At 42.2% G+C, this 26,642-nt stretch overlaps 1 protein-coding gene across 1 annotated transcript in view; it reads left to right on the top strand.

The window, feature by feature from the left end:
* The window catches only part of LIMCH1 (LIM and calponin homology domains 1), a 169,844-nt gene that overhangs the window by 121,591 nt on the left and 21,611 nt on the right, over window positions 1–26,642 (top strand). Inside the window, exons 11-20 of the mRNA XM_032186133.1 lie at window positions 769–1,023; window positions 2,322–2,651; window positions 3,350–3,673; window positions 4,230–4,463; window positions 5,419–5,664; window positions 6,560–6,595; window positions 11,829–11,955; window positions 14,145–14,299; window positions 14,493–14,895; window positions 18,368–18,589. Coding sequence (XP_032042024.1) covers window positions 769–1,023; window positions 2,322–2,651; window positions 3,350–3,673; window positions 4,230–4,463; window positions 5,419–5,664; window positions 6,560–6,595; window positions 11,829–11,955; window positions 14,145–14,299; window positions 14,493–14,895; window positions 18,368–18,589 — 2,332 coding nt within the window. The remainder of the gene's footprint in view (window positions 1–768; window positions 1,024–2,321; window positions 2,652–3,349; window positions 3,674–4,229; window positions 4,464–5,418; window positions 5,665–6,559; window positions 6,596–11,828; window positions 11,956–14,144; window positions 14,300–14,492; window positions 14,896–18,367; window positions 18,590–26,642) is intronic.

The raw sequence follows: 26,642 nt of genomic DNA, 5'->3' as shown, positions 1-26,642 counted from the left end.
GAAATGGAGTACGGCTTACAACATTTTGGCCTAAAAAATCTTTCTTCAACTCAGTGATACAGACCTTTAGGAAACTGCTGAATATAGGTATCTGCTAGGAATGCACCATTTTCAGGAAACAACTTTTTTTAAATTTATTTGTGCAAAGAGAAGTGATCCTAGATAAAACCACTACATACACGTTACATGGGATCTTGAATGTAATTACTGATACATTGAGAAATTTTCTTTGAATATCTAGTAGCTCTTTTCAGTAATGCATAACTTGCCTTTTGGTTGCTGCTAATTTGATTACATTAACATTTTGTAATGAGTAGTCTGGCACAGCATCTGAAGAACACATAACCAAATTTTAATATTCTAATGCTATTGACATGACTCTAAGATCAAAGAAACTCTGTAGTATGTTTGTGAGCAAAACTTGAATTCACTTCACTAATATTATGGAAATGAGATATTTGTAACTATTTAAGGGAAGGCTTATTGCAGAAATGCTTGATATAGGAATAACTCCAAGGCTTTTGTTGCTCATGGTAGGAACAGAAGTCATACAATGAAGTGGTCTCAATACTGCATGAGCGGGATACTGTAGGTGGAATCACTTTATGTCAGAACTTCTCATGTTTACTTCCTAAAATTAATGTAAAATAATCTGCTTATAAATTCAGTTTTATCTTCTTGTGCTCTGAACCTCTTCTAATGACACTGATTTATCATTGCTCCCTCGAAATGTCTTCTCTTCCTGAAACGGAATGTGTGTTAAATTAGAGGAAGCCAGGTGCACGTGGCAGCAGCGAGGCAACTAGTGACACACAAGGAGAACACACTTCTGAAAACTGAGAAGAGTAAGTCAGAGGAGGAGGAAGAAGTGAAAGTACCTGATACTGAGAGAGACGATTTGGCTAAACGGAAATCTCAGAGTGTCCTTCCTCAGCCTCAAGAAGATACGTTTTTTGTGAATGCATCTATAACAAAAGCAGATTTGGAGACCTGGAAAAGATTGAAACTGTCAGGGGAGCCCAGGTATAGTGTCATCCTGTGCTTCCTGTGGACAGGATGGGCACCCTAAGAAGCATGTTTATTTTGTCACAATTCATTTGTGTCTGCTTGTGTTTTTAACCTTGCAGAATGCCTTGATGACAGCAAGTCTTTACCTACTTAGATTTTCAGGAGGAGTCCAAAAATCTATGTAGGGATGCTGTCTATCGTGAAATGGAAGTGTGTCCATTGTGAAGAAAAATGCAGTTTCGTAGTAGCTCTGCCTTTGGATGCTTTTGCTGTCATCCCAGGAAGGTTCCTTTTGTCTTGTGGATCAATCTGCTGTGAAGCTGCTGGAGGCTGACCAGCAGAAAGGTCCATGTAGTGCTGCTAACTGAGCTATCTGCAGGACTTGGGGCATTATATTCTGGGGGCTTTATGAGGATCAGCATCTCCTTGCATTAATGTGCCTCTACTGCTTTTGAGACCTGAGCTAATATATCTGCATGGTATTTTACTGTGCCGAGTAAATATACCAGCGCTATCTTTCACTAAAGCAGAAGTTGCAGGAGCCTCATTGTATGGTGTAGAGATGCTTGTGTTGTAAACTAACCCTCCACAAAGGGAGCTGGTATAAAGCCGTTATTCTAGGCTATTTCCCTGTGGAGATGAACTCTAATGAAGGCAGGTGATTTGTGACTCCAATAGGAAAGGGTAACAACTCCTGGCTTTCCTGTTTAGGCGCATGCCATTTTCCAATTAGAGGTCGCCATCTGTTCAGGCGCTCTCCAAACAATGTGGTTACTGTGTGGAATTTCAGCTCTAATACAAACCACCGAGAATCAATCACTCTCTCGTCTCAAAAATATTATAGTTTCCCCGTTACTTTGGAGGTGAATTATTAAAGGCAACCTTCAAATCAAGATTCAGTGCCCCCTTTGGAGGGTAAGTGAGTTGCCTTTCCTGGTGCTCTCATGCCACCGGCACCCCACACTACAAGTGGGGTGTACTGGTGCTGCACGGTCCCATGTAGCACATGGCCTGGGTCTGCATCAGGGAACCATGGCTTTTTTTAGGGTAAAGTATTAATTCTGGAACTATTTTTATGCTATGGTCCTTCCCCTAAGGAAGGACTTTCATAGATGTTTTCCTAGCAGGTAAACAGTATCTTTGGTCCTTGGTATCTTTGGATTTTATTTGTCAGGCCACAGTGTGCCCTACCTCTCTGTACCTGTGTCCTTGCATTTTAAAATAAAGCCCCTTTTTAAACTTAGAAGCATTTAATTTGCTTTATTCTGGGGTCTCATCTGGGGGGGGACTCTTTTATTCCTCATTCTGACTAGTGAAGAAGATCTCAAATGTCCCAGTGACACTCTTCCACCAGCTGAAGTCACAGTGAAAGCAGCAGCCCATGACGATTTTGCTGTCCGCAAAGCCAGAGCAAACAAAAAGGCTGGTGGCCCCAAGCAGAAGTTCGTGCATTTTGGGCCAGTAACTGAGATCGATCAACAGAAATGGGACAGGCTCAGCATTGGCAGAGCTTCCCGCAGGGGTGAAGCAGAAGAGGCAAGCAGCAAAGACAGCGTGGAGATCCCCTCTGGTGTTGAAAGCTCTCCTTCAGCCACTGGCAGGCTCCATTTCGATGCAGCATCCAAGCCACAGAGCAAGCCCAGGTACTGGTGTGGTGTAGGAAGCACCGCTGAGCTGGAAGCGAGCCCTGGTCTCGCAAGAGGCCGCTCTGCATGGGGGTGGACTGTGGCACACACCTCAGAGCTGTTGACACGCACAGCCTTGCTCAGAAGTCATCTGACGCTTCCACAGTCCCTTAATGTGTTTAGGCTTGTGCAAAACAACGCTGTGCGTATGCTTTCTGACAGCTTACCTCAACATTTCTGGCTATCAGTGAAACCACTGGTATCTCAGAACCTGAGCTATCTTTAAAGCCCTCTGCTTCTTGAACTCCCGCAGCTTTTCTCCGTCTGCTTTCAATACATTAGGGATTTGGCATTCAGCTTTCTGGCCTTAGTGGTGTTCAAAACATGTTTTCTTCAGTCCTAATGGATTTACTTGCTTTTTGAAGATGTAATGCTGAAACCAAGGAGCTCTGTGTTTCTGGTGTTCATCTGGAAGAGAATTGCAGCTCTGGGAAGTTAACATATTAATAGAGCTTACGTTTATTTGGCTTTTCTTTAATTGCTTAGTCTGTGGCTGTAGCAAGAGTTTTTGATGAGTGCATTTAGCAAGCAATTCATTCAGTTAAGTTTGTGTGTTTATAAAACGTCTGCAAACTGAGCTGAAGGGCTTCTCTTATGCCTCATTTGACCTGGGAATGTTTTGTCTGTCTCACCCCTCCTCACCACCTCTTTGCCAGTGAGGCAGCGCAGTCAGGTACAGATGAATGTCGCAGGAGAACGCTGTCACCCGCCCCTGCCACTTCCATCGGCTCTGAGAAGCAAGCCCTGTGCAGTTCAAACAAACAGCAAGAAAGTGCCGAGGAAGAATGCGATGAGCATTTGCCAGACATTGAGAGAGATGATATGTTGGTTAGGAGGTTGGGGACCTTTCAGAGGCGTACCACGAGCCCCGTTCATATGTATTGTCCTCCCCTGCCAGTAACTCCTCACCTGCTGCAGCAGCGGCCAGGGGAGGCAGTAGCTCGTGAGAAGGATTTGAAGACTCCACGGGAAGCAGAAAGGTCAGAGAACAGAAGCAGATCCCTCTGAGCTCCATGCCTGGTTTGTGTGTGGTGTGAGCTGAGATCAGTCAGCAATGTTATTCCATTCTTCGCGCAGCCTTTAAAGATGTGTTTTACTCATTCATCATGGCATGTGCTCTGTTTTATGAAATTACTTACAAGAATGTATCCTATGAACATAAAACAGTCTGTTTTCTTTCATAATATTTAAGTACTTCAATTGTTAATTGCCGTCCAGCATGAAAACAGTCTTTCATCTTTTGGGGGGATTTCTTTTGCAATCTCCAGACTTTAATGCCAGCTTCTAAGCAAACAATTCCTTGCATATATTTTTAATCAATCCCCACCTTCTAACATATCTCCTACATAAGCGTGGCACTCGATTTAGTTTCCTCTTGCTCTCATTCCCTGCGCTGTAGCTAAAAATGCCTACTTGTCCATCACGCTGCAGCTGTGTTTTGAGTACCAGTACCCCACGTTGCCTCAGCAGCTGCTGGCCTGGGGGCTGTACCAGTGAGCATTATCACGGAACAGTGTCACTTGTCTCTCTGAGCAGCACTGTAACACGAGAAGAGAGCCAAGAACAGCTTGAAATCCCTCATCAGCAGAGTGGTGGAACAGAAAACAAAGTGAAATTTCCAGACCCGCAAAGAGATGACATGTTGGCCAGAAGAACTGGAGCTTTTCTCAAACAGCCGGGGCCAAGTGTTAAACAGTTCCTTCCCATGCCATTTTCAAAGCAGCAGACTAAGCAGGGCACAGCTAGAGAACTTGAAAAGAAAACTGTGAGGTAAGGAAGTTGCTTCTCTCTTTCCCTCTAGTGAGTCCTGTGGACTGTTTGTCTGGATCTCTTGATCTGGAAGAGTTGCTGTTGGCCCAGCAGAGGTTTATTCCATACTGGTCCTTAAATTGTGCTGACTCTTCCTGCTCAAACAGCTCTGATAGGCAGCACAGGTTTTCTGGCCCTTTTGGTAGAGCTGTCTAAAACTCAGACCAGAGATCTAGCAGATGCAAAGCTCTAATTGTGTGTGACAATAGATAGACATAGCAAGATTGTGTTATATTTGAAGAGTTTCCTGATTGAATATGAGCTAATCATTAAAAATATTTCCAGCACGAAAGTCGTGCTGGATATGGTAGATTAGATGCTTGTCTAGAACGTAGCCAGTGCCAGTGACCCCCAGACAGGAAAAGAAGACTCTGAAACTAGCTCCCCCTCATAAGCTTTGGTGTCTTTGCTCAGATGAGCAGGGCTATGCAGGGAAGTTGGAGGTGTAAACCTCTGAACAGAGTTGTGCATTGGCTGGTTGAGCCACATGCAAGCAAGACTGGAAAGTTCTCACTCCTCAGCCTTTTCAAAGTACATGCGAAGCATGTACATGTGCACCTGTGCATATGCAGATGAAAAATTGATGTGTAGCTTATCCGGGAGAAGAAAAACGCTGTCACCTACTGTAGAATTGAACAGTGGTTTGATGTTGAAGTGACCTTAGATTGAATATGTACATAAAGCTTTAATCTTTTGGGGTGTCCAGGGAAATATATGTTACTGGCATGGAAAAATAGAAGTACAAGCATTTGACTCTGTTATAATTAAGTTTTATGCACCTATCTCATTTAGCTTGTCAGCTATTTCGGTTTGTGAGTTTTTTGTTAAATTACAGCTATTATTTTCATTATGTATATGTGATTTTTCAAATGTTGCTTAATACATTTCTTTGCACTGCTGCCTTTGGCTCACTCAGGCCTGAAAAATGTCCTCAAGTCTGCGGTACTAGCTCTGGAAAACCTGTAATGCTACCTCAACAAGAGCAGCAAGGGCAGGAAAGATGCGATCTCCCTCCTGCTGGACAAGACGATACTATTTGTACTGCCCAAGTGGGTGAACATAGCCTTAATGAAGTCCACCCTGATCAAATGTCTAAGCTTCAGGAGGTTCCTGAGGAAAACAAAAATGAAACATTGTCAGCCAAGGATGAGCATCTGCAAATGTGAGCTCTGTATGGTGTGAACCACGCAGCTTGTACACCCCTTGCTCTCCTACTGTGTGCACACTTCAGAATTCAGATTTTGCTTTGCTTGGTGTGTTTTCAGTCCAAACTAAAATATTGTATGCCAGTACACACTTCTGAGAAACAAAAAGAATATCTGTATAATGTATTGTTTTCTTTTCTACAGCTAATGAAAGCAAATATTTGATTGCATTGTTTATGTGAATAAAAAAAAAATTGCTTATGAGTAGCAGAGGTTCAACTGGACTCTGCTGGGCATCTCTAGACATGTGTGTCTTGCTTCTCTGTGATTAGAAAATGCTGCAGTGTCAACTTTTGTATTTTATTTTCTTTCATGATAAATCCCAGATACAAACATGTCATTTGCATGACTCTAAACAAGACAGGCACTTTGGTGAATGATGCACTGACATATGTATTACCAGTACCTTTGTTTCAGCTTCACAAAAACCAAACAAACAAACAAAAATATTACCCTACTATAATGGTGACTTGAGCACTACTGTGGAATGTAACTGTTAAGTTTTGTCTCCATTTATTGCATGTGAACCACTTAATGTAAATGTCAATATATTGTCTATTTTCATTAACTCATTTCTAAACCCAGTTTAGGTATACCATAGCACATTTTTATAACTGGGGCATTAGTCAGGGAGGGATGGGCAGTTTTCTTAGGCAGTTTGACCATCAGATGATTAGGTAAGTTTTGTGTATTGAATACATTATCTCTGAACAGCATGATTGGTTCTCTTTTGGTATGCTTTAGTAGTAGAGGTTGGATGTTCAACGAAACATTACCCAAATCAGATGGGTCCAGTTGCAATTACTATTTACTGTATTTACCAACACTCTAATTTTGTATTTGGTCTTGTAGATTCGGCCCCAGAACTGCTGTGTCTGATGACGCAGAGTAAGTTGTCTTGTGTTCACAAGATTCTGTTTTAAACAACTTACACTGCATGCTTTCCAGTCTTTCTACTAATTTAAAATGCAGTTGATGCCTCATTATTATTTTGCAGTGTTCCAGCAAATAAATTTTTCAGAAAAGCACTGAAAAATTGAATGCAATACGGCTTACATTGCAGCTAAAAATAATTTATATATAAAAGCCCATAAAAACTGAGCATAACACTAATATGCAGCTGTTGCTTAAAGCCTTATTCTTTTTTTTCTTATTTTCCTTCCTTTATTTTTTTTTTCTTTTCTTTTGTATTTCTTCTGAATTTCCATTGCCTCTAATCAGTTATGGGTAAGGACAACTGGGTTGAATCTGGGCTGGGTACTGGGATATGGTAGATTGAGTTGTACAGGTCATACAAAGTATGACCTGTACAACTCAACCAGGAAGAAAAAGGAAAATGCAAAGTACAATAAAATTCATTGTGATCTTCAGAATAATTATCAGGAAAATATATCTTTAGCTGTTCCTTTATTGTATTTTTAAATCTTTCTTTTGAATCCCTTCTACGTTGGGAGTAATTTAATAATATACTAAACTTAATTTTTAAGCACTTCACCTCAATGTTTTACATTTTGCAAAAGTAGTAGGACTGGGACATTTATTGCATTTAAACATTTTTATTGTGTGTGGATGCATGTGAACTGTAGTTCAGAATAATATGCAATGTCATTTAAACAGCTCAGTGAATGTATTAGCTATTCTCACTTACAAAGCGCAGTCATTTAGAAGCAAAGAAATAGTTGGGGACTACCCACATAATAGTGTCTTTAATATCCTTCTGTTCACAGAAATGCATATGACCTTCTCTGTCTCCTGGATTAAATCACAAAGTAGAAATGGCGGAGAGGGTTTTCTTATTTCATTTTAATGACAAGTGTATGCAGAGACTCATATATATTTTTCAACCTTTCCTCTAATGATAAAGGCTAGAATCACGGACTGAATATTCTTTACAAGACCTGTACTATGCAGATGTATTTCCTTTATGCTGTGCACAGCCTGTGTCCTCTGCCCATAGAGTAAATGTGATCATTTTCAAGTAGAAATCTTTTCAATGAAATCAAGAGATGAGGTATAACTCGCATAGCAACACAGCAATATTATACTTCACAGTGGAGTCTTTCCTGCCATTTCATAAAGCATTACCTGTATGATTGATCTGTTCACATTTCCCACAGTTTTGCACGTCTGTATCAAATGCAAACATTTTAGAAAGTACATGGAGATGCCTTCAAAGAGGCATCACAATGTGTTTGGCTGTATAATGTGAGAGTAGCAAGGATGTGAACAAATTACATTGTTTATTGCACATCGATTCCAATTTTGTTTTAAAAGGCAAAATAATAAATGTTCAAGCCTTATTATCATCCTTGCCAGATGTGCTATAGAACAACTACTTCCTAAATTGTCTTTAAATTTCTTATAAATGTAAGATCGTGTTTTTCCTCTTGAAGATGAAGTACTTAGGAAGAATCTAATAAAATGTGTCTCACGAGTAGGAAAAATAAATTGAACTGACACTTAAAATGCTTCCAAAATGTTTGTCAAGTCTCCTTTGAAAACCATGCCTTGAACTGAGCCCTAGACTCAGTGCTATTTATTCTAGCAGCAGAACCTAGAAACCCCCTTGTTAGGCTGACAGTGTTCCCCTTGCTGGTTAGTGACCATCAGATCATGTCAGCAGCCCAGGGCTGTCTCCAGCTCCTGTAAAAGCAATATTCAGTGTAATTTGGAAGTAAAGAGACAACCCTGGCTAGGCACTGTGATTGCTTGGAGACTCCCCAGACATAATTAAAGGCTTAGTACAACAACGTGAGCACTGCATAAGATAATAGTTCTCTGCTGGGGGGCAGCAAGAGGTTGCTCATGGTTCCCTCTTCTCTTTCTCCACTCCCCAGGCTTTCCTGTGGCCCTCTGTCAGGTTTCCAGTTCCTGTCACTTTCCAATTCCTGTTATGTTCTCCCCAGTATAGACGTGGGAGCCATTTTAGACCTGGCAGGGACTGCACTGTTATCCTGGGGCATCTTCATTTCTCTCCAGATTTCGAAAAATGCAGAGCAAAAAATACAGAGTGGTGTAGCTGGGCATGCTGTTATGTGGTAAAGTGTTGGCAATATGGTCTCTTCTGAAGCGGGAGAGGCACAAGAAGGTTAACTCGATGTGGTTGAAATGCAGTGCATCTCTCTCTTCCCCTTGCAGTTGCCTTCCCTATAGCTAACGTGTTGCTGCTGACCAGTCCCTCACCTCCCTAGGAGATGGGATGAATTCTGGTGGCAGTGTGACAACCCAGTGTTCATTTAGGCTTATGCTTTATACTTTAAGCTCAACAATTGAATTATAGTGGTCTGAGAAATTTGAGTATTTGTTTACTAGAGTCTGATTCTTTAGCCAGCCTGTCTCTTTTTTATGTTTTGTTGGGGTTTCTTAAGTCTTAGTATGTTTATAAGTGGTAATGCAGCCACATAATAAATGCTTTGCATAAGGATTTTAACATATTCTCATAAAAGAGATTTTTTACCATAGATCAGACTCTTAAATTAAATGGTCTGAACACTCAAGCCTATGAAGACGTTTTTATCTCATACTTCAGATTTTTTAAAAGTATTACTGTATTATAATTCTAACAAAAACAACTGTAATTTGCAAGAATATAGTAGTGTAACTTAAAAATTCACATCATCCCAAAGACCTAGCCTTTCAAAATAGGTTGGTCTGCACAGTGTTTTTTTTTTTTCCCAGACCTTTGTTAAAGCAGCAGATGTGGTACGCTGGTCACCAGAAGGGCCTGTCGCTTCCAGAGTTTGGATGCAATCCCCTTAGCCTTGCTCAAGGCAGAAAATTCATATTCAGGAATTCTGTACTATTACATCTCCCACCTGTGTGCCTGTGACCCAGCAGTTTAAGGAAGATGTAAATCTAGCTCTGTTCATGCAGGTGATGGTTGCAGACTGGATTCATCTGTAGCTTATGGAAGAAAGAAAGTGGAAGAAATGATGTCAGACTCATAGTGAAAGTGTCTTCTGACAGAAGCCCAGAGAGTTCTGGCCTCAATTTTCTTCTAAGGATGAATGTGTCAGGCAGAGAAACCAACATAGGCCTTTCAGGTGGCCTTTTCCATGTCCTGAGGAAATGAGGTGGATCTCGATAATGCCTGTTATATGCTGCTCAGAGCGGAGAACAGTGCTTTGAGTTGACTCCTTCAGATTGCTCTCTTGCCAGATGTACACAATAACCTGTTACTGCAGAGCTGACGTTAGGCTGACGGCAGGTTGAACCCATCTGGTAGCTTATCCATGGCAATGAAGGGTGAGCAGCGTGAGGTGATGATTAGAATAGAAGGTTCATGTGGGCTTGTAGTGCATGGTTTCAGTCCTGTTGTAGGTTGAAGCCTTTTCCAGAGTGCCTTTTTTATTGCATTAATAGCCATAAAACCTTTGTTTTGCCATTTTTGTGTACCCTGAGTGAATGCAGGGAAAACATACTAGCCTTTCATTAGGAGGTCAGGACTCCTACTTGAAAGTATCTTTATTCTCCCACCCCAAATGACCAAGGACTAGTCCTCATGCACTAGAACCAGTTATCAGCATTTTGGGTCTTCTGCTTTCTTCTACTTTAAGTGAAAGAAATACTCTTTGACATGAGGGAAAGGTACAAGAAGGTACACAACCAGTTAGACCCAGCAAGCAAATAGCTAACACTAAAGGCTTTTCTTACTAAGTTTCAAAAGCACTTAAGCTGGAAAAAAAAAACAGCAACAGTGTCTTTATTATGCTATTTGTCTCCCAACCTACCTCAGCAGTCTGCAAAATATGGCTGGTATGGAAATGTTCATTAGTAGGCTTTTAGTTTTAAAAACAACAGCAAAACTTGCTCTCTCTTCTGTTATTTGAGAGTGCTCCAATCCAATCCTGAGTAATGCAACCTGTAAATTACCCACAGAGAATCCCAAAGTACCCCTCCTCAGCACTCTGTGTAAGGGATGAAGCGTGGTAATATGCTCACTGTTCATGCTTAAAGGCAGTAGGGTGTGTGCTCTGTCATTTATTTCTGTATAAACGCCTACTAATGGGATGGGAACTGTGCATGTCCTTTTCCATCCACTGTCCAGGCCTTTCAGTTTTTCCTATAAAGTGGGTCGCTCACATCTTTGCTTGCCTGAATAAGATGACAGCTAAATATGTATATGCACAGCTTTCCACGTGTATTCACTTTAATTACTGCGTACACAGTTGCCTACAAATTTGTCTTCATTTGGTGCTTCTCCTGCTAGTCAGCTCACCTAAAGCTACAGATGATCATTTGAAGACTGCAGTGAAATTACCTCATGTGGAGCTGCATGGCTTTTTTCTTTTTGCTTTTTTGCTTTTAATGGCACAACTGAGGTCATGTCTTACTAATAATAGGTAGTACGGGGGAGTAGTAAGTCCATTATCTACATGTGGAGATCTTTAAATAATGTGAATGGCTGTATAATCTCAAACCATGACCTTTTTTTCCTTTAGCTTTCCAAAGGTCAGGGACAGAAATAGCATGTGTATGAAGAAACTGTTCTGTCCTGATTACGGTTGTTTGTTGTACAGTTGGCTTTGCCTTTGTTAGGTTGGCTGGATTAATAAGTTGGTGCTGATAGCATTGAGCTCCTTCGAGGCAGGGAAGGGAGAGGAGGAAGCAACATGCTGTTTGTGTTGCATGGACTTCTCTGGGCAGGCTCTCCAGGTTTCTGTAGCATTTAGCCAGCCATGCTACCTGCAGTGTACTTCTCAAGCCTCTCTTGTTTTACAGTAAAATGGAAGCTGCTGTCTGCAGTATAATTGGAGGGGTCAGTGAAAGCTCAGTGGGAAACATCTTCAAAAAGTTAAATACTCTGAACTCAGCTCTGAATACAGTGATTTTAACAACTACTGAGTGTTGGTGGTAACGCTTCGCTTCGTAGTGAGAAATAAAGGTGCTGCTGGCTAATGAAAACAAGAGAGAATTGAGGAGTATAGTGCCTGAAGTGCTGCGTGGAAGTCATATGGCTGCTGACTGGGCCTTTTAGGGGACTGCTGCTTTTGGGAGCTTCGTAATGGTGCAGGTGTCTGATTCTGCTGTAGCACCCTCATGTGGCTTTAGCTCTAAGAAAGTTGAGGGAACATAAGCTTGCAAATAACACTGCCCTTCTTGTTATTCCCTCATCATTTAGGAGTGTGAGCATGTTCGACATGAGATGTGAAGAAGAAGCTGTGTCTCAGCCTCACAGCAAAGCTCGCCATGAAAAACTGCAGAACATACACAACCAGCTGAAAGAGGATGAGACCAGATGGCAAGATGTGAGTGTACAACATTGTCTGCAACACTGGCGCTGAAGCCTGCTAGCTGGGCAAAAAAGTAAACAAGTAAACCTGCTAAACCTACAGTTGCCCTGTAATAAAAACAGGATCTTATTTTTTTTATTTATTTATTTTTTTCATTTTCCAATAGGTTGTTGCTAAAAGCATAGAAGGTCATAATTGGGTGTACTTTATACAACACACAGGTGCACTCGGTATTTTTCTTTTTAATAAAATGTAATTAAACTGTAGGTAAAAATGGAAGCAGAACAGTTTATATTCACTGATTTCTCCAAGTTTCTAATTAGCAATTGCCCGAAGTGACAAAATATAGGAATAAGTAGGGTGATAAATGTATAGGTTGGATTTGACTTTAATAAATTGAATAGATACAGAAAATGCTAATATTTTCCATCTTATCCAAGCAAACAAATTACCCTTCAAGTTAGGTACACCCTGCTTGCGTTACAAACTGTTCCCAAACCCTCCTTTTTATTTTTGCATTATCTTCAGCAAATCAACAGGGACACAAAAACATTGTTCATGATTTGCTGGTAGGTTAGTACCAGGAGTTTCAGTATCAGTCTTGTTCATTCCTAAAGACTGATTTTCAATGAGGACTGTCTGAGTTGTGTTATTTTTAAATCTCTTCAAGCAGCTAGTACAGTGATTTCCAATTATAAGGACAGCTGCTACAAAACATCTTAGAGACATTTTTATAGAAAATTCAGAAGAAGCCCCCAAAAGAACAGTATACACAACTAATAAATAACTTTTTGTAGAACAATGAAGGATTTCAACTGAGTGGTCTGTATGTGTGGGAAGCCTTAATTTCCCAGCAGAGATAAGAATGAGTCCAAAGGAATTCAAGAGGTTTGAGGACTCTTCGCTGCTGAATGGAAAATCCTCTGAGCTAAAGTGTGCAAGTTTTCCAGGCCCTCAGCACCTTACACACCAAACTAAAAGTTCTGAAGAGCTACTAAAAATTCCTGTACTGGAATGTCCTTGGCATTCAGAGGGCTTTGTAGAGACAACACCACATTCATGGCCTCATATTTGTTATATGCCCATGCTGTAAATTTGCCAACAATTAACAGTTTCATAGCTTGTTTTATTATTATTGTTTTTCTAAAGCAGCAGAGCTGGAAAAGATAAACGTCTGGTTTTTAATTGCAAAAAGAGGAGGAGGGCTTATGTTATGAAATTTGCTAATGAAAAACTAATTTCCAAACAATAGGCAATAGTGGGAGTAGCTGAATAAAGAAATGCTTTTGTACTTCAATGCGAATAATTAGTAACTGAAGAAAATGAAAGGCCATGTTTCAAGAAGGGGATTATGGACTGATATATGTAGGTCATGAGAAGAAATACTTTAATGAGCATTCCCTTGAGTGTAACGTCAATAATTTGTGGTTTTAAGCTAAATTAAAAGTGACAAGGTTTGTTCCTGGTTTTAATAAAATAAGTTATGCTTGCAGTACCTTCTGCTGTTTACCAATAAAAATGCAATTAAAATATTTGGAAAACCATGTAATTAATGAAATAGCCTTTGAATTAAGTGTGTGTACAGAATCTCTGGTTTTTATTAAAACCAGAATTTGTTAGAGTGTGTGAAATACTGTCTGTATCCCAATCTCCTAATGTTGTAAAGTTAATGACAAACATGCCCCTACAGTTTCCTATGAAGTTATTTTTATTGCAAAAGTTCTGCAGAGGGTATTTTTTACATGTAAAATTTTGTTCCTTTCCTGGTTGGTTGCAGCGAAATTTTACAGCTTAGAAACACTTGTTTGCTGCAGTATTTTACTGTGAAACAAATTTTGTCTTTCTACACTCTGATATTTGTGAATTCATAACACAAGCAGGATGCAGGATGTAGGTGCCCATAGCAGGTATCCCCCATGGCTTTCTGTGTCTTAGTATCAAGTTGGTTTCACATAAGAAGTGAAGAACCAGAATCGCTGGGTCCTCTGGACAATTGTAGACAAGCAGCTTCCAAACAGAATAAAATCATTACTTCAACAAGAATGCGTCTACATAGCTGGATACAAACCACAGTCTTATTTCTCTCTCATATCTCAAGCCAACCAAGCGCGTTGCAGAGCTTTGCTGACTGGGTTCATTGATTTCTTATGGCCAGTTTTTAGTTGTTTGCAACTCTGCATTCAGCTGCCTTCCTTCTCCCGCAGGACCTGGCTCGGTGGAAGAGTCGTCGAAGGAGTGCTTCCCAGGATTTAATAAAAAAAGAAGCTGAGAGAAAGAAAATGGAAAGGTTATTGTCTGGAGATGGATCAAATGAGCGCAGAAAAAGCATCAAAACCTACCGAGAAATTGTGGAAGAGAAGTATGTATTTTACTGAAGTGCGGCGGTATGTCTGAAATTGTGGTGTGCTTCTTCGGTGATAGGTAGCTGTGGGCAGCCAGGCCTGCAGGACTAGAGTGGGGGAGAGGGAAGGATATCAATGGAGCAGAGGAAGCAGGAATGATTTGCAGTGTTAATTTTAATGTGATGGTCTTTCTTGTATTCTCCCATGCAGAGAGAGAAGAGAGCGGGAGCTTCATGAGGCGTACAAGAACGCCAAGTCCCAGGAGGAGGCTGAGAGCATCCTCCAGCAGTACATCGAAAGGTTCACCATTAGCGAAGCTGTCCTCGAGCGTCTGCAGATGCCAAAAATCCTGGAAAGAAGTCATTCAGTGGAGCCAGATTCCCCACTGAAAGACCCGAATCCCCTGAGATACTTAAGGCAACAGTCGCTGCCTGCTCCAAAATTCACTGCCACCATTGAAGCAACCATTGTGCCCACCGCTGAGTTAGAGCCCAGCGGTTCGACAGGCCGCACATCTCCCAGCAAAAGTGTTGTCTCCAAGGCTGTGCCTATGCTGACACCCAAGCCTTACTCTCAGCCCAAAAATACACAGGAAGTTTTAAAGAACTTTAAGGTAGGATATGTTGCACTCCTCAGAGTCAAATGGGAGGCAAAAAAAAGTCCTGAGTAAATCATCTCAGCATGTAAATGTTTAATGCAATATAAGTAAAAAATCGTAGCAACATTCTGATGTTAAAAAATTCAGCCTCATGCACTGTGCTTTCCAGCCTAGTGGTCTTCTCTTGGCTACCATCCTTCTGAGGAACTTGATCCTGGAGTATTTGTGCTGGTCATTTTCCATCAGTCTACATTTGTTTGGGGGAAAAAGAGAGAAATGGGGGGCCTCTAGGATAAAAGCAAGGCATTTTGTGAGAAAGAGGTTAGGGAAGAGTATGTTGTCATGTTTTTTGTTTGTTTGTGTTTATAACAAAAGGACAGGGGTGGGGTCCCTGGAGGCCTTGATGTTTGGAGCAATACCTGAACTGGCTTTTGTGTCAAAGATCTGATTTTGCCACACCCAGACAAGTCTGTCCCAATCAGCCAAGTCACAAGCCTTTGAAACACTGTAGTCTGCATCTATTTCAGAGAGTCACTACTCCTTCAGGGTTAAGAAACAGCTTGCCCAGAGATGCTCTTTGTCCTAAGCGTGCTTCTCACTAGGGATTAATGGGGAAAGCTGCTTCACTGGAGTAAAGAAGGCATACAGGGTGCCCATGCACATTGAGGGAAAACAGATTGGTACTGGGGCAGTGATGTCACTGGGAACTGCTGGTGAGAGAGGTGGGGTGGCTGCACTAGGTTGCAAGAATTAGAGAAAGATTATGGGAATAAAAGAAGAGAATTTGGACAAAATTGGGGCTGCCTTGAATGAGGACCCAGATACAGGCTTTGGAGTGTTGGCCGGGAGGGTTCAGAGAATACTGAAACTAGGATATAAAACCTTGGGAGTATATCCTTGGACTGGGTGGATATGGAGAATGGAAGTAGGATTCCCTTCCCTTCCCTTCCCTTCCCTTCCCTTCCCTTCCCTTCCCTTCCCTTCCCTTCCCTTCCCTTCCCTTCCCTTCCCTTCCCTTCCCTTCCCTTCCCTTCCCTTCCCTTCCCTTCCCTTCCCTTCCCTTCCCTTCCCTTCCCTTCCCTTCCCTTCCCTTCCCTTCCCTTCCCTTCCCTTCCCTTCCCTTCCCTTCCCTTCCCTTCCCTTCCCTTCCCTTCCCTTCCCTTCCCTTCCCTTCCCTTTTTTTTTCTCACAGGTCCAAGACCTGTATGCATCACATTTATGTTAATCCACACATAGTTCACATATACAGGGAGAAACTAACACGTGGATGCTTCTCCACCCTAGCCACCACTGAACGTCTGTCTAGATCTTGATGTGGAGGAGTGAGATTTGTCTTAGTAAGAACCATTCCCTATACACGTATATCCTAATATTCCCTGTTATGTAGCTGTAGCATTATTTTGCCCCGAATCACCAGTCTGTCGATGATTCTCAGCTCCAGTGACAATGTGTTGACTTGCTCCAGATCAGGAGAGGAGTATGTTTGTTTAACTCTGCAGCTGGGGCATCTGTCCTGATCATTCAAACATTTGGTTTTCCTCCCTAATATAAATAGAGAAATGTCTTAGTCTAAACAGAGACATTAAAATCGATGGTGTGGCCTGCCAGTGTTTTTCTGGCTTTTATATTTCTGAGGTCTTTCATGACCCACCTCTCTAGCAGATAATCCAGCACACAATCCCAGAAGACTTGGGGCTCAGCGTCTGCCCACACTTGCAGTTGGAAATAAACCAAGGATTGTGCAGCGTGGCTGAAGGCAGTGAGGAAAGGGAGGGAACTTTCCATCTGAAAAGCAGTCAGGACGGGTGAAACACATGTAGAGCATGGGAGCTGGCTGTGTGAGGTGCTAGCTGCCCGCACCTCCCTGCCCTCCTGTCAGAGCTGAGGATGCCCAGCGCCCTGGAGATGGCCTCTCAGTACTCATCCTCAGATGAAGAGCAGGTCTCTGGACATATACAAGACATTAACAGGAGGGGTTTGCCCTTAGCACAGCACCAATCACATATACTAAGTTGGAGTGCTGCTTTTGAGGTATCTAAGCTGTTTACTCAATAAGCAGAGTATTGGAGATAAGTGAATAGTGAACAGAGGAGCGGGGCAGGGAGGATGAACTGGCAAGGACTTCTCTTAAACCATGTCTCAGTTTGGTAAAGCAGTTTTGACACTTGTTGCATATTTTTTCAATAGCAATGAAGTAAGCCAAAAGTTCCCACAGAAAGCCAGACCTCGGAGCTTGTTTTTACACGTTTTTTGTTTATGCAGTACCTGTGGAGAGCCCTGACATGACTCATCACCACATATATCCCGATGGCTTCCCTAAGAAATCACGGGTCTCTGCTGTTACTCCCCCAAAGTCCAATTAGTGGCAGAGCAGTCTCTCTGTACTTTCTCCATCACCTTCGTGTTGTCTCCTGTGATGATCCTTTTGCAAGGAAGGATCTCTGTGCAGAGTAGCAAAGCTCTTCTCCAAAACTCAGCCCTGCTGACAATCCTATAAACCTTTCTGCTGTAGCTAGGCAGGAGCTATATGGTGCTACTGATACCTTGTGCTCTTCTGGTCCCTCTGCAGATCCCAGCTGGGCTCTTACTGTGACTGTCACACGAGTTTTTTGAAGCGGGACTTTCTCTATGTATATACCTGGACTTCTACAAACAGCTTGCCAAACTGAAGGGACTTTCTAAGTGCTGTGCCCATCCAAAACATATTGATGAGAGAAAGCTGTGTCAGTGCAAAGGAAGAAGCTAGAGCTTATTATGTATTTTCTTCCTTGCTTAGGAGTTCCTCAAGGGGAATATAAGCCCTCCAAGGAGCAGGCTTAACCTTGAGAACAAAGTAGTTAAACTGTTTCTGCTCTCTCATCTCCATGATGACTGCATAAAATCATTTTCTGGGAAAGTGTCTATTTATTTTATAACCTCATGGAGAAGGTGGAATGCCCAATTTTATTTGTTGGTTCCTCACTTCCCTGTTATGAAAAGTACAGAAACAAATGGATATATTCTGCTGCTCCTGAGCCTTCAGAGTTCACCCAGCAGTGCTTCAGAAAGCATGTGCTAGTAATGCTGTGGTGAGCTTGCCAGACTGCACAGCAGCTCGCTGGTGTAACTAATCCTGGAGGACCAGCTGGCTTCTTGCACGACACGATGCAAAACCCCAAAATTTCAGTCTAAGTATAGCTTAAAGCATTGTTCTTTTAAAATCCACTGTGTATGTGATGTGCATAAAGGGTACATGTAAGTTACTGGGAGAGCGAAATGTGGGAAACTGGGAAATCCAGGAATATCCTGAACTTCTGTCTGTATTTTATGACCCCACAGACTGGGGTTTACTTCTATCTTGGCCTGTTGAAATGTGTGCTTGGCTCTGTCCTGCACTGATGGTGTAGACTGTGTTAACAGCAATAGTAATGTTGTGTTGAAGTCCTAATTTCCTAAATTTCTCTGAATGCTAATTTCCTCCATGTATTTATTTAACTGTATTCTGCAGGTAGATGGAAAAGTCAGCGTGAATGGAGAGAATTTCAACGGAGTTGAAGAAAAGGATAAAGAGTGTACAACAGTAATATTTACTCAATCGCCAAGCAGATCTCTGAAATTTGATGGAGTAGCCAGAGGGGACAGGCCCTCGGTAGAGTTGAAGAAGGACCCCACAAGTGTTGAGCTCAGTTTACAGAGGCCTGCCACTCAGAGTGTGCACAAAGAGCCAACAGTAAGAGCAACACGAACAAACCAGCCTTACTTTCTCTGCCAATTTTCTGTCTCATAATGTATTTAATCACTAACTAATGAAACCCAAGTGGTTATGTTTGTTTTATTTCAAGAGGGTGTGCCCAGACCAGGAAAAAAAATCCTTTGTAAATTAAAGGTTTCTTCCTCTGGGATGTGGGTAGAGAAATGGGAAGGGAAGGTTCAAAAACTTTTTGCAGCCAACGTTTCTTTTTTTTTTTTTTGGATGGCATGCAGCTGATAAGCATGCTTTAAATGTGCTGGGCCAGGGAGAAATTGACTCTGTGTCCCAGCTATTGTGCACGCTTATTCAGCTCTTCTCCTGATGTTAGCTGATTAGATCAGCAACATAATTGGACTGTGTGAGCCATTATAATTAGTCTCAGTTTTCAATTTTCAAATGAGGATGTGGATGTGCTGGCAGTTTTGAGCATTCAGCTTTTATTCCCCTCTCAGAAATATTAGAGAAGGGGATAAGTTATTGAAATACTCCAAGGGGCCAATGTGCTTCTTAACTGCCTTATCAAAGAAACAAATTAATTTTACCTTTTCATCTCTCTCCCCCACCTCCCCAGAGAGAAAGGCAGAAAAAAAAAAAACTGGAGCATATCACAGCAGGAATCTAGATGCTACAAAACTATCACAGAAGTAGATGGTTAAAAACAAAACAAGAAATAAGGACTGGACTACTAATAAAGTATGTTAAAGGATTGCAACTAGTGGCAGGACAGGGAGTTTTAGCCATTCTTTTTTGTGTAACAACAAAGAGAATCAGAGATGCAGTGAAATGTGGATTATGATAATTTTTTCCTTTCATCTCAGATTTCTTCCAAGTATCGGCCAGGTGGATAACAGGGAGTGGGCAGGGAGGGATGGTTCATTCATGCCAAAGGGCTTGTGTCTTATCTTACTTCCCTGCTTCATGGCAGTCTTTGGCCACAGACAGATGGGCTTTGAAGTCTACTTGCTGCAGAGTAGCTGGGAGCTGGGATGTGCGCTGAGCACAGACTTGATCTTGTCAGGGGGAATTGGTGTATAGGCAAGAGTGAATGATTTGCAGGATGGCAGAGCAAAGATTTCTTGCTTCAGAATTAATTGGTCCCAAAGGAGAAGCCAGGTAGGCATTGCATCTGGTCTGGGAGAGCTGGGAAGGGGAACCTTTGGAGGGCAGAGAGGGGCCACAGCTTGCTATAGATTAGAAGCAATAACAATGGTGATCAGAAAATTAGCAAAACATAAATATTACTGTCTCCGTTTTTAGGAGTTGTGGAAGAGTTGAGAGAAAATTCAGCAGTAGCAGCCACTGTTAGGGGCTCTTTGTACCTGTTTGATGGGCCTCTTTGTACCTGATTGATGCCCTTTCCTTTTCTTTCTATAGTCTTGGTGATGATGTGGCCAGCTGAATTCTAATTTTTCTGCTTTCAGTGTCTTAGCCCTCATGGTGATTTTGGCAAACAGGCAGAACTGCTTGAATTCCCAGATTCTTTGCAAATCTGATGTTTGCAGAATAACCTCCTGGTTTGTAAACTTGAGCGTGCTTAATGGTGAAGTCGTCTGGAGAGAATGAGCATGCACCCAAATGGTGCTATTTCTCCATTCCAACAAAGGATTTTTTATCATTAGCTTCATAATTTGATCATTAATGTGACTGGGTAGTGCAAATCACTACAATTACTCCAGGCACTTCAGCCTCAAACAAAGGTGTGTGTGTCAGGCATGTCAAGGGCAAAGCACGGTGAGGAGGTTGCTTTGAGGGAGTCTACCGCAGGCAAACAAGTGGAATGCACTGAGCATGATGGGGGCAGAGAGAGGGAGATCTGCCTGTGGCTGGAAGCAAATTTGCTAGCCTGAGATAAGATTCACTGATTTGTTTCCTTCTAAATACTTGCTTCTCTGTACCCAGATGCTTAGTTTTAATTTTCCAGGCAGCAACTTAGCTCAGTCAAGTGTACAGGAATGCCCTAGTTCATGGATGGGAAGGGCTGAGGTGCCAGGCCACAGAGATGGAGCATGGGACCGACACTTGGCTTCCTCACTGGTGTGGGGGCACAGGCTGGCCCTGCCAGACATCTCCATATAGATGCCATCAGGCTGGGGCCAGCTTACCTGCTGGAATTGGGCAGCTACCTGGAGTCACTTTACTCAGCCTTCCCCCTGTCCCTGTTTTACTTTGGTTTGTGAACAACTGATAACAGTGATGTCAGCCAGCATCTGCGGTCTGGAGTATTGAGCTCATCTCGGAAGATACAGCCTCTCCTAGGAAGGCTGGGAATCCAAGCCTGGAAAGAAAAGAGCCATCTGGGCTTGTCGCACTCCTCATAAAACACCTTCTTGGAAGTAAGACCTCTGAAGCTGCCACTTTTATCACCTCCAGCTGCAAGAAACCTGTGCAAGGCTGAAGTAAAGACTGTCTTCTAGCTAGTGGTGATGTTGTTACGATCTTTCATGAGGCAACAGCTCAGTTGGCCGCTACAGCTTTTTATGAGACTGGTGTAGCATTTTTCACAAGAAAAGTTTTTCTTTGTAGGAGCTTGGTTAAGCATGTGTTTAGTTTGACCCACTCAGAAAGTTTCTGTCTGATGTTTAACCCTACTGAACTTTTAGGAGAAGAGGAGAAGATGCAAACAGGGATAGGAGGCAGCCAAGATGAAGAAGCAGAGCTGTCTGAAGTGGAAGAAGCAACTACATTTCTGCTAAGAAAAAAAATACAAACAGATGCAATGGAGCACGTTTCAAAGTCTTTTCTAAACTTGCTTTCACTGCCTTTGTTTGCACACTTTCCTTTATTTATACAGTTTAGAGACTTGTTAGCTCTGTCCTTCCCTGGCTTGGATTAAGATTCACAGGCACCAGTTCCTCTGTCTATTAAGAGATGCTCTTTCTAGTTTTTGTTGCTTTGTTTTTGTTTTCCTCTAGTTGCTCCTAGCTTAGTTTTCTTTATGTATTTTATTAGCTCACTTTCTGCCCAGACTCTCTTGCTGTGAAAGTTCATATTCCTTTTCATATAGATATTACCTTTGGCCCTTCTGTCCTCCTCATCTGATTCTCTTCCTGTTCTTTGCATGCCCCTTCCTCCTCCATCCCTCTTATGGCTGCTTCCCTGCTGTTTCAGTTCAGTTGTCAAATTGACCGGTCCTGTCTTCTCTCTGCCTGGCAGCCTTCCCTTTGAAGCTGTGTAGCCCTGCTCTAAATCTGTCCGGCTGGCCTCAGGCGTTGTCTGCAATACGGGAAGATGCTGTGCAGCTGTACTTCAACAGCTCTCTTGGCCTGAATTTTGGAAAAAAGTTTAATCAAGTTGTACCACTTGAAATGCTAGTGTGATTTTTTGGGAGCTAGAGAAGCGTAAGAACCGTTTTGTATGGGTTACTCCATACCTCAATGTAGGTTGTCTTTCAGACAAAAAAGAACCCCCACATACATGCGAACCCTGTAATGATTGGTGACCAGCGACTGATTGGGAAATATTAATAACTCCTGTCTGGATTCACTATGAAATGGGATGCAAAAAGCTGCAGCAGGTGGGAAGCATGGTAAAGAAGAATATTTTCCAAAAACTGGGCTTGTGTCTGTATCGTGTATACAAAGTACTTAGATTTTGGGGGGATTTTACAGGAGACATACCTTTATTCAAAGTAGTTATATTTTGCCTCTGATTCAAGGCTGACTTTGCTAGGAGGGGTAAATTTGGCCTATGAGTAGGATGGAAGTATCCCACTGGTGCTTGTGGAACAATGTGCAGCTAGGAGAGGTGGCAGGTAAAGCACACCTCTTTTTTATTTTTTTTCCTCTGCAAAAACTGGGGCAGAGGCCCAAAGACTGACATGCTCAAAATCCTCTGATCAGTCAGAGGCAATGCCAGGAACAACGTGAAAATCATCTCCTCACTTCAGTCCTGTCTTTCAGCCATTAGGCTGTGTTTTCTTTCTATCATACATAGCAGTTATGCACATTACAAATACTGAGAAGTTGTATCCTCTTACTCTTTGAATTAGAAGTTGGCAAAGTACATGTTTTGTTTTAAAACAATATTTGTGCAGATTTTAGTGTAGGGGGATTAATTTGTCAGTGTGTAACACCACTTTATTTTAACTAATCTTTGTATGGCCATTTAGAAATTACTGGCTTGTTATAGCTCTAATTATAGCTTTGCTCTGATCAACCAAAAAATAAATAAATATAGACAGCAACTTTAAAAAGATCGGGGTGGGGTGGTGGTGGTGGGGAGATTTGGGCTTTCTTTTAATTTTTAGTTAGCCAGCTTAAACTTGTCCGTTTCTACTCACTGCATGCTTGGCACAAAAGAAACATTTTTTTTTTCTATATCCAAGTAACACTCTCCTTCATCTTCAAAAATCCACTGATTGAACTGAGATTAAAGTATAAGCTTTCTTGTGGTTGGGGATTGTTGGCCAAACTACAAGCGAGCAGGACTGAAATCCTGATTTGTACATATCTGGTAAGACAAGTCTTTGTTCTTTGATTCATTACAAGAAACACTTGCAGAGTAAGGTATATATATTCCAGATTGACAGCTTTTCCTTAACCATACATGGGAAGATGCAGGGCGGGCTGGACTACCTGAAGGGAAAAAGGGTTAGAGTGAGAAATAAGAACAACAAAACTTCAAAGTGGGTAGAACAGAACTCTGCTTGCGATGTGGTTATGAATTTAGCATCCATATCTCCCATCACGCAGACCCCCATCTGATTTTCAGTGTCTGCAAGTGATAGGAGATTATTTTTTGCCCAATTGAGCAGTGATAACGAGCAAAAATGACTCTAACAAGAATTCTTAACACTATTTCTTGCAGCACTTTAAAGGCTTCTCTGTCAATTACTGATCCACCCTGGTCTTTGGCTGTAATAGCTGATCTGATTATAGCATTATCTAGCTGCCAGTGAAAGGGGCAGATGATTTAACATGTCAGAGCAGTGTCTGGCTGCACCACTGCACTGGCATAGCATGCAAGGCACTTACCTGGGGCAGCCCAAGGTCATTTCAGCGTTACCACTCGCAACAGAATAAGCTAGCTTCAATTAGAAAATCATTGTATGACATTTTAAAGGCTTTGAGTATAACCTGTAAAATGCTGATACATATACAATTTCCATCATAGAAGTTTAAAGGATGCATTGGGTAATTTGTACATGTGGCTATTGATACTGCAACCAATTTCATTCCTGAGTGACTTTACGGAATTCACACTGTAGTTCTCACCTGGTTCTTCCAGCTCTCTGCATTCTTGCTGGTTCCAGACAGCTTGTTTTGTCATGTTTTCATAGAAAATACAGTATTACCATTTTATGTGATTTTGTGTACAAGTAGTGTTAACTGACCTGCAGTTTGACTTAATTTACAATAAGGGCTAATAAAGTTCTGCTGTAACTTCCTTTGGAGTTTGAATTCTTGTAGCAGTTGTGAAGTTCAGTGTTTCAGAGTTCCTAGCTAGTGTATTTTTAGGGTTTTGTAAGAAAGGTTCTGCCACAGCAGTAGGCAATGGGGCTGTTTCTGGCTTATAGGATCATAGCTCAAGAAATACCTGGATTGATATCCTAGTCCATGGGATAAAAGATCCTGTCGGCCACAAACTGAGCTGATATATTGCCATGCCGAACAGGAGTTTGATAACACTTCACAAGAGCTTCCCTCTTAGGTACCCTCAGCAGAGGCAGTGATGCCTCTTCCCACATGAATGCTGTGGTGTGGACAGGCTGCATGGGTCCTACATCCCAAAGTCTCAGATCTGCTCTGAAATGCCCAAGGAACATTACTCACTAAGGTGTTTTTCAGTGCCCATGTCAAAATACAATCTTCCCAAGTGCAATTGAATGTTTTAATGGCTTTTTTATATTCAGTGGTAACATTGTGCTTTGATTACAAAATGTTTATGAAATGCAAGTGGTAGTCTGTGGTAGAAAAGACATTTTACTGGCTCCATCAGTACATGATTTTTTTACAATGTATCTTATAGCTGCGGATAAAATACTAGATAATATTACATTACTTGGTATTACAAATAGAATTAGATACACTGGGAATGAGAGTTCCCCGGTGAAGTTCACTTAATCTTTTTTTGTAAATTACTTACTAATCAGTTTTATATTTTTAGCTTTATGTTGCTAACATTTAATTACTCAGCAGAGGGAGGAGAAAGAGTCAAGTCTCGTGAGCAGGAGCAGGGCTTCTGCAGTATGTCATTTCCAAGATCAATTATCCTGCAGCAAGCAGTAGCTCTTCCTTTTTTTTTTTTTTTTTTTTTTTTTTTTTTTACTCCTCTTTGAAAGAATTTCTATAAATAACATCTATATCTATAACTAGCTCAACCTCCATACTGGATAGTAAGATCATAGTTGGATTTAGTTGAGATTTCACTTACGCAGGATAGCAGCGTGGCCCAACACCAAGTGTGGGTTCCTGAGGTAACTCCAGAACTGGAGGAGATAAGGTAGTATTGGCTCCATGTGTTTGCTGAGCCTTTTAATTTCTCAGTTTTAGCAGTTGCTTTTTGAGAGTGGAGGGTGAGTTCCGTTGCTTTACATAATAATAATATAAATATTAATAATTGAAACATGAAACAATTTCATTGGAAGGCTTGTACTTTGGAATGATGAATAGAGCTATCAGGTAGGTACCTTTTGCCTTTCCAGTGAAAATGTACTTTGTAGAGGGCAAACAGTGAGCTTTTGGTAATAGCTATTTGTTTAGTTTTAACGGAGGACTGCAGGTTGTAGAATCACAGAATAATTCAGGTTGTAGGTCTCCAGCAGGGTCTTCTGGTCAAAGCAGGATTGGTTATAGGAGCTGACCAGGTTGCTAAGTCCTTAATCATTTGAGTCTTTAAAACCTCCAAGGATGGAGATGGCAGCCTGTTACACTGCCTGGTTGTCCTCGTGGAGGAAGAAATACTTATTTCTGCATTGCACAAGGGTGGGAGTGAACAGAAGATTCCCAGTAGTAGTTGCTGTCCTGTCAGGAGCCAGAACTGAGGTTGAAGGAGACATCTTTAGGTGTGGTATTTTTTTGCTGGGGTAGAGGAAGGGGCAGAAGCTTTCACTGAAACACAGGCTGGTATCAAGGTGAGCTGGGGAAGGGCGAGGTAGGTTATACAGAAGAAGAGAGCAGCAGAATGACAAGGGGAAAACCTATTGCATTTGTCTGGGTTTGCCACCTGCACCTTGCCTGGAGCAGAGGACTTGGGTGGGCAGAGGTGAGGGTGCAGGGAAGGCACCAGGCACTGAGGAGAAAGCCCTGTCTGGGGCAGCCATCCCCAGCAGGTGCCAGAGGGGATACACTGCCACTTCCAGCCGCTCACCACTGTCACTTGGTGCCTGTCCTGCCTCCCAACACTGCCCCTGGCCACAGCCCCGTACCAGGACTGGTCTCAGGGAGTTGTCCCAGACACGTTCCCTGCCCCTCGCCACAGCACGCTTCCCTCCAGAGAGGAGCAGAGACGCAGGGGTTTGCTCCCACTGCTAACAGCAAAGCTCTTTGAAGTCAAAGTGTGCCCACAAGGTGCCTGCTGGCACTGGCATCCTGCTGGCACTGCCACCAGACGTCCCGGTGACACGGCAGGGGGAGCCCAGGCCTGCTGCCCGTGGGGCCTGCGTGGATGCGGGCTGTAGGCTCACGGCCGTCTGTGTGGAGGGGAGGCAGCGTCTGCGCAGAGGGCAGAGGTGTGAATCCTGCCCCCAGAAAAGAGGAAATTTCAGCACATTTCCTCTCTCGCAGCTGTTAATAAGATTGAGGAACAGGAAAGGGAGTCTACAAAGATCGCTTCTGAAATGCGTTGCTTTTCATTTCTAAACGTACTCTGCTTCTTTTTTTTTTTTCCTTCCTCAGTTGGATGCGCCATCTTCTAGCTCTCTCATGTGCTAGAGGCACCGCGCGGTAGCTCATTGATTTGCTGCATTTTTTTTTCCTGATTTGCCTACCAGGAAAGCAGATATAAAGGGGAAGCTGCTGAATAAATCAGCTGAAATGCTACTGCTGTTTTGATGGTGTGGTTTAGCTCTGCAACAGGCTTGTCCTGGGTCAGG

Source organism: Aythya fuligula, chromosome 4 (assembly GCF_009819795.1).
Source record: "Aythya fuligula isolate bAytFul2 chromosome 4, bAytFul2.pri, whole genome shotgun sequence".
In the NCBI taxonomy this organism is placed as follows: domain Eukaryota; kingdom Metazoa; phylum Chordata; class Aves; order Anseriformes; family Anatidae; genus Aythya; species Aythya fuligula.
The sequence above is the reverse complement of the archived record's forward strand: the minus strand, read 5'-3'. Positions and strand labels throughout refer to the sequence as shown.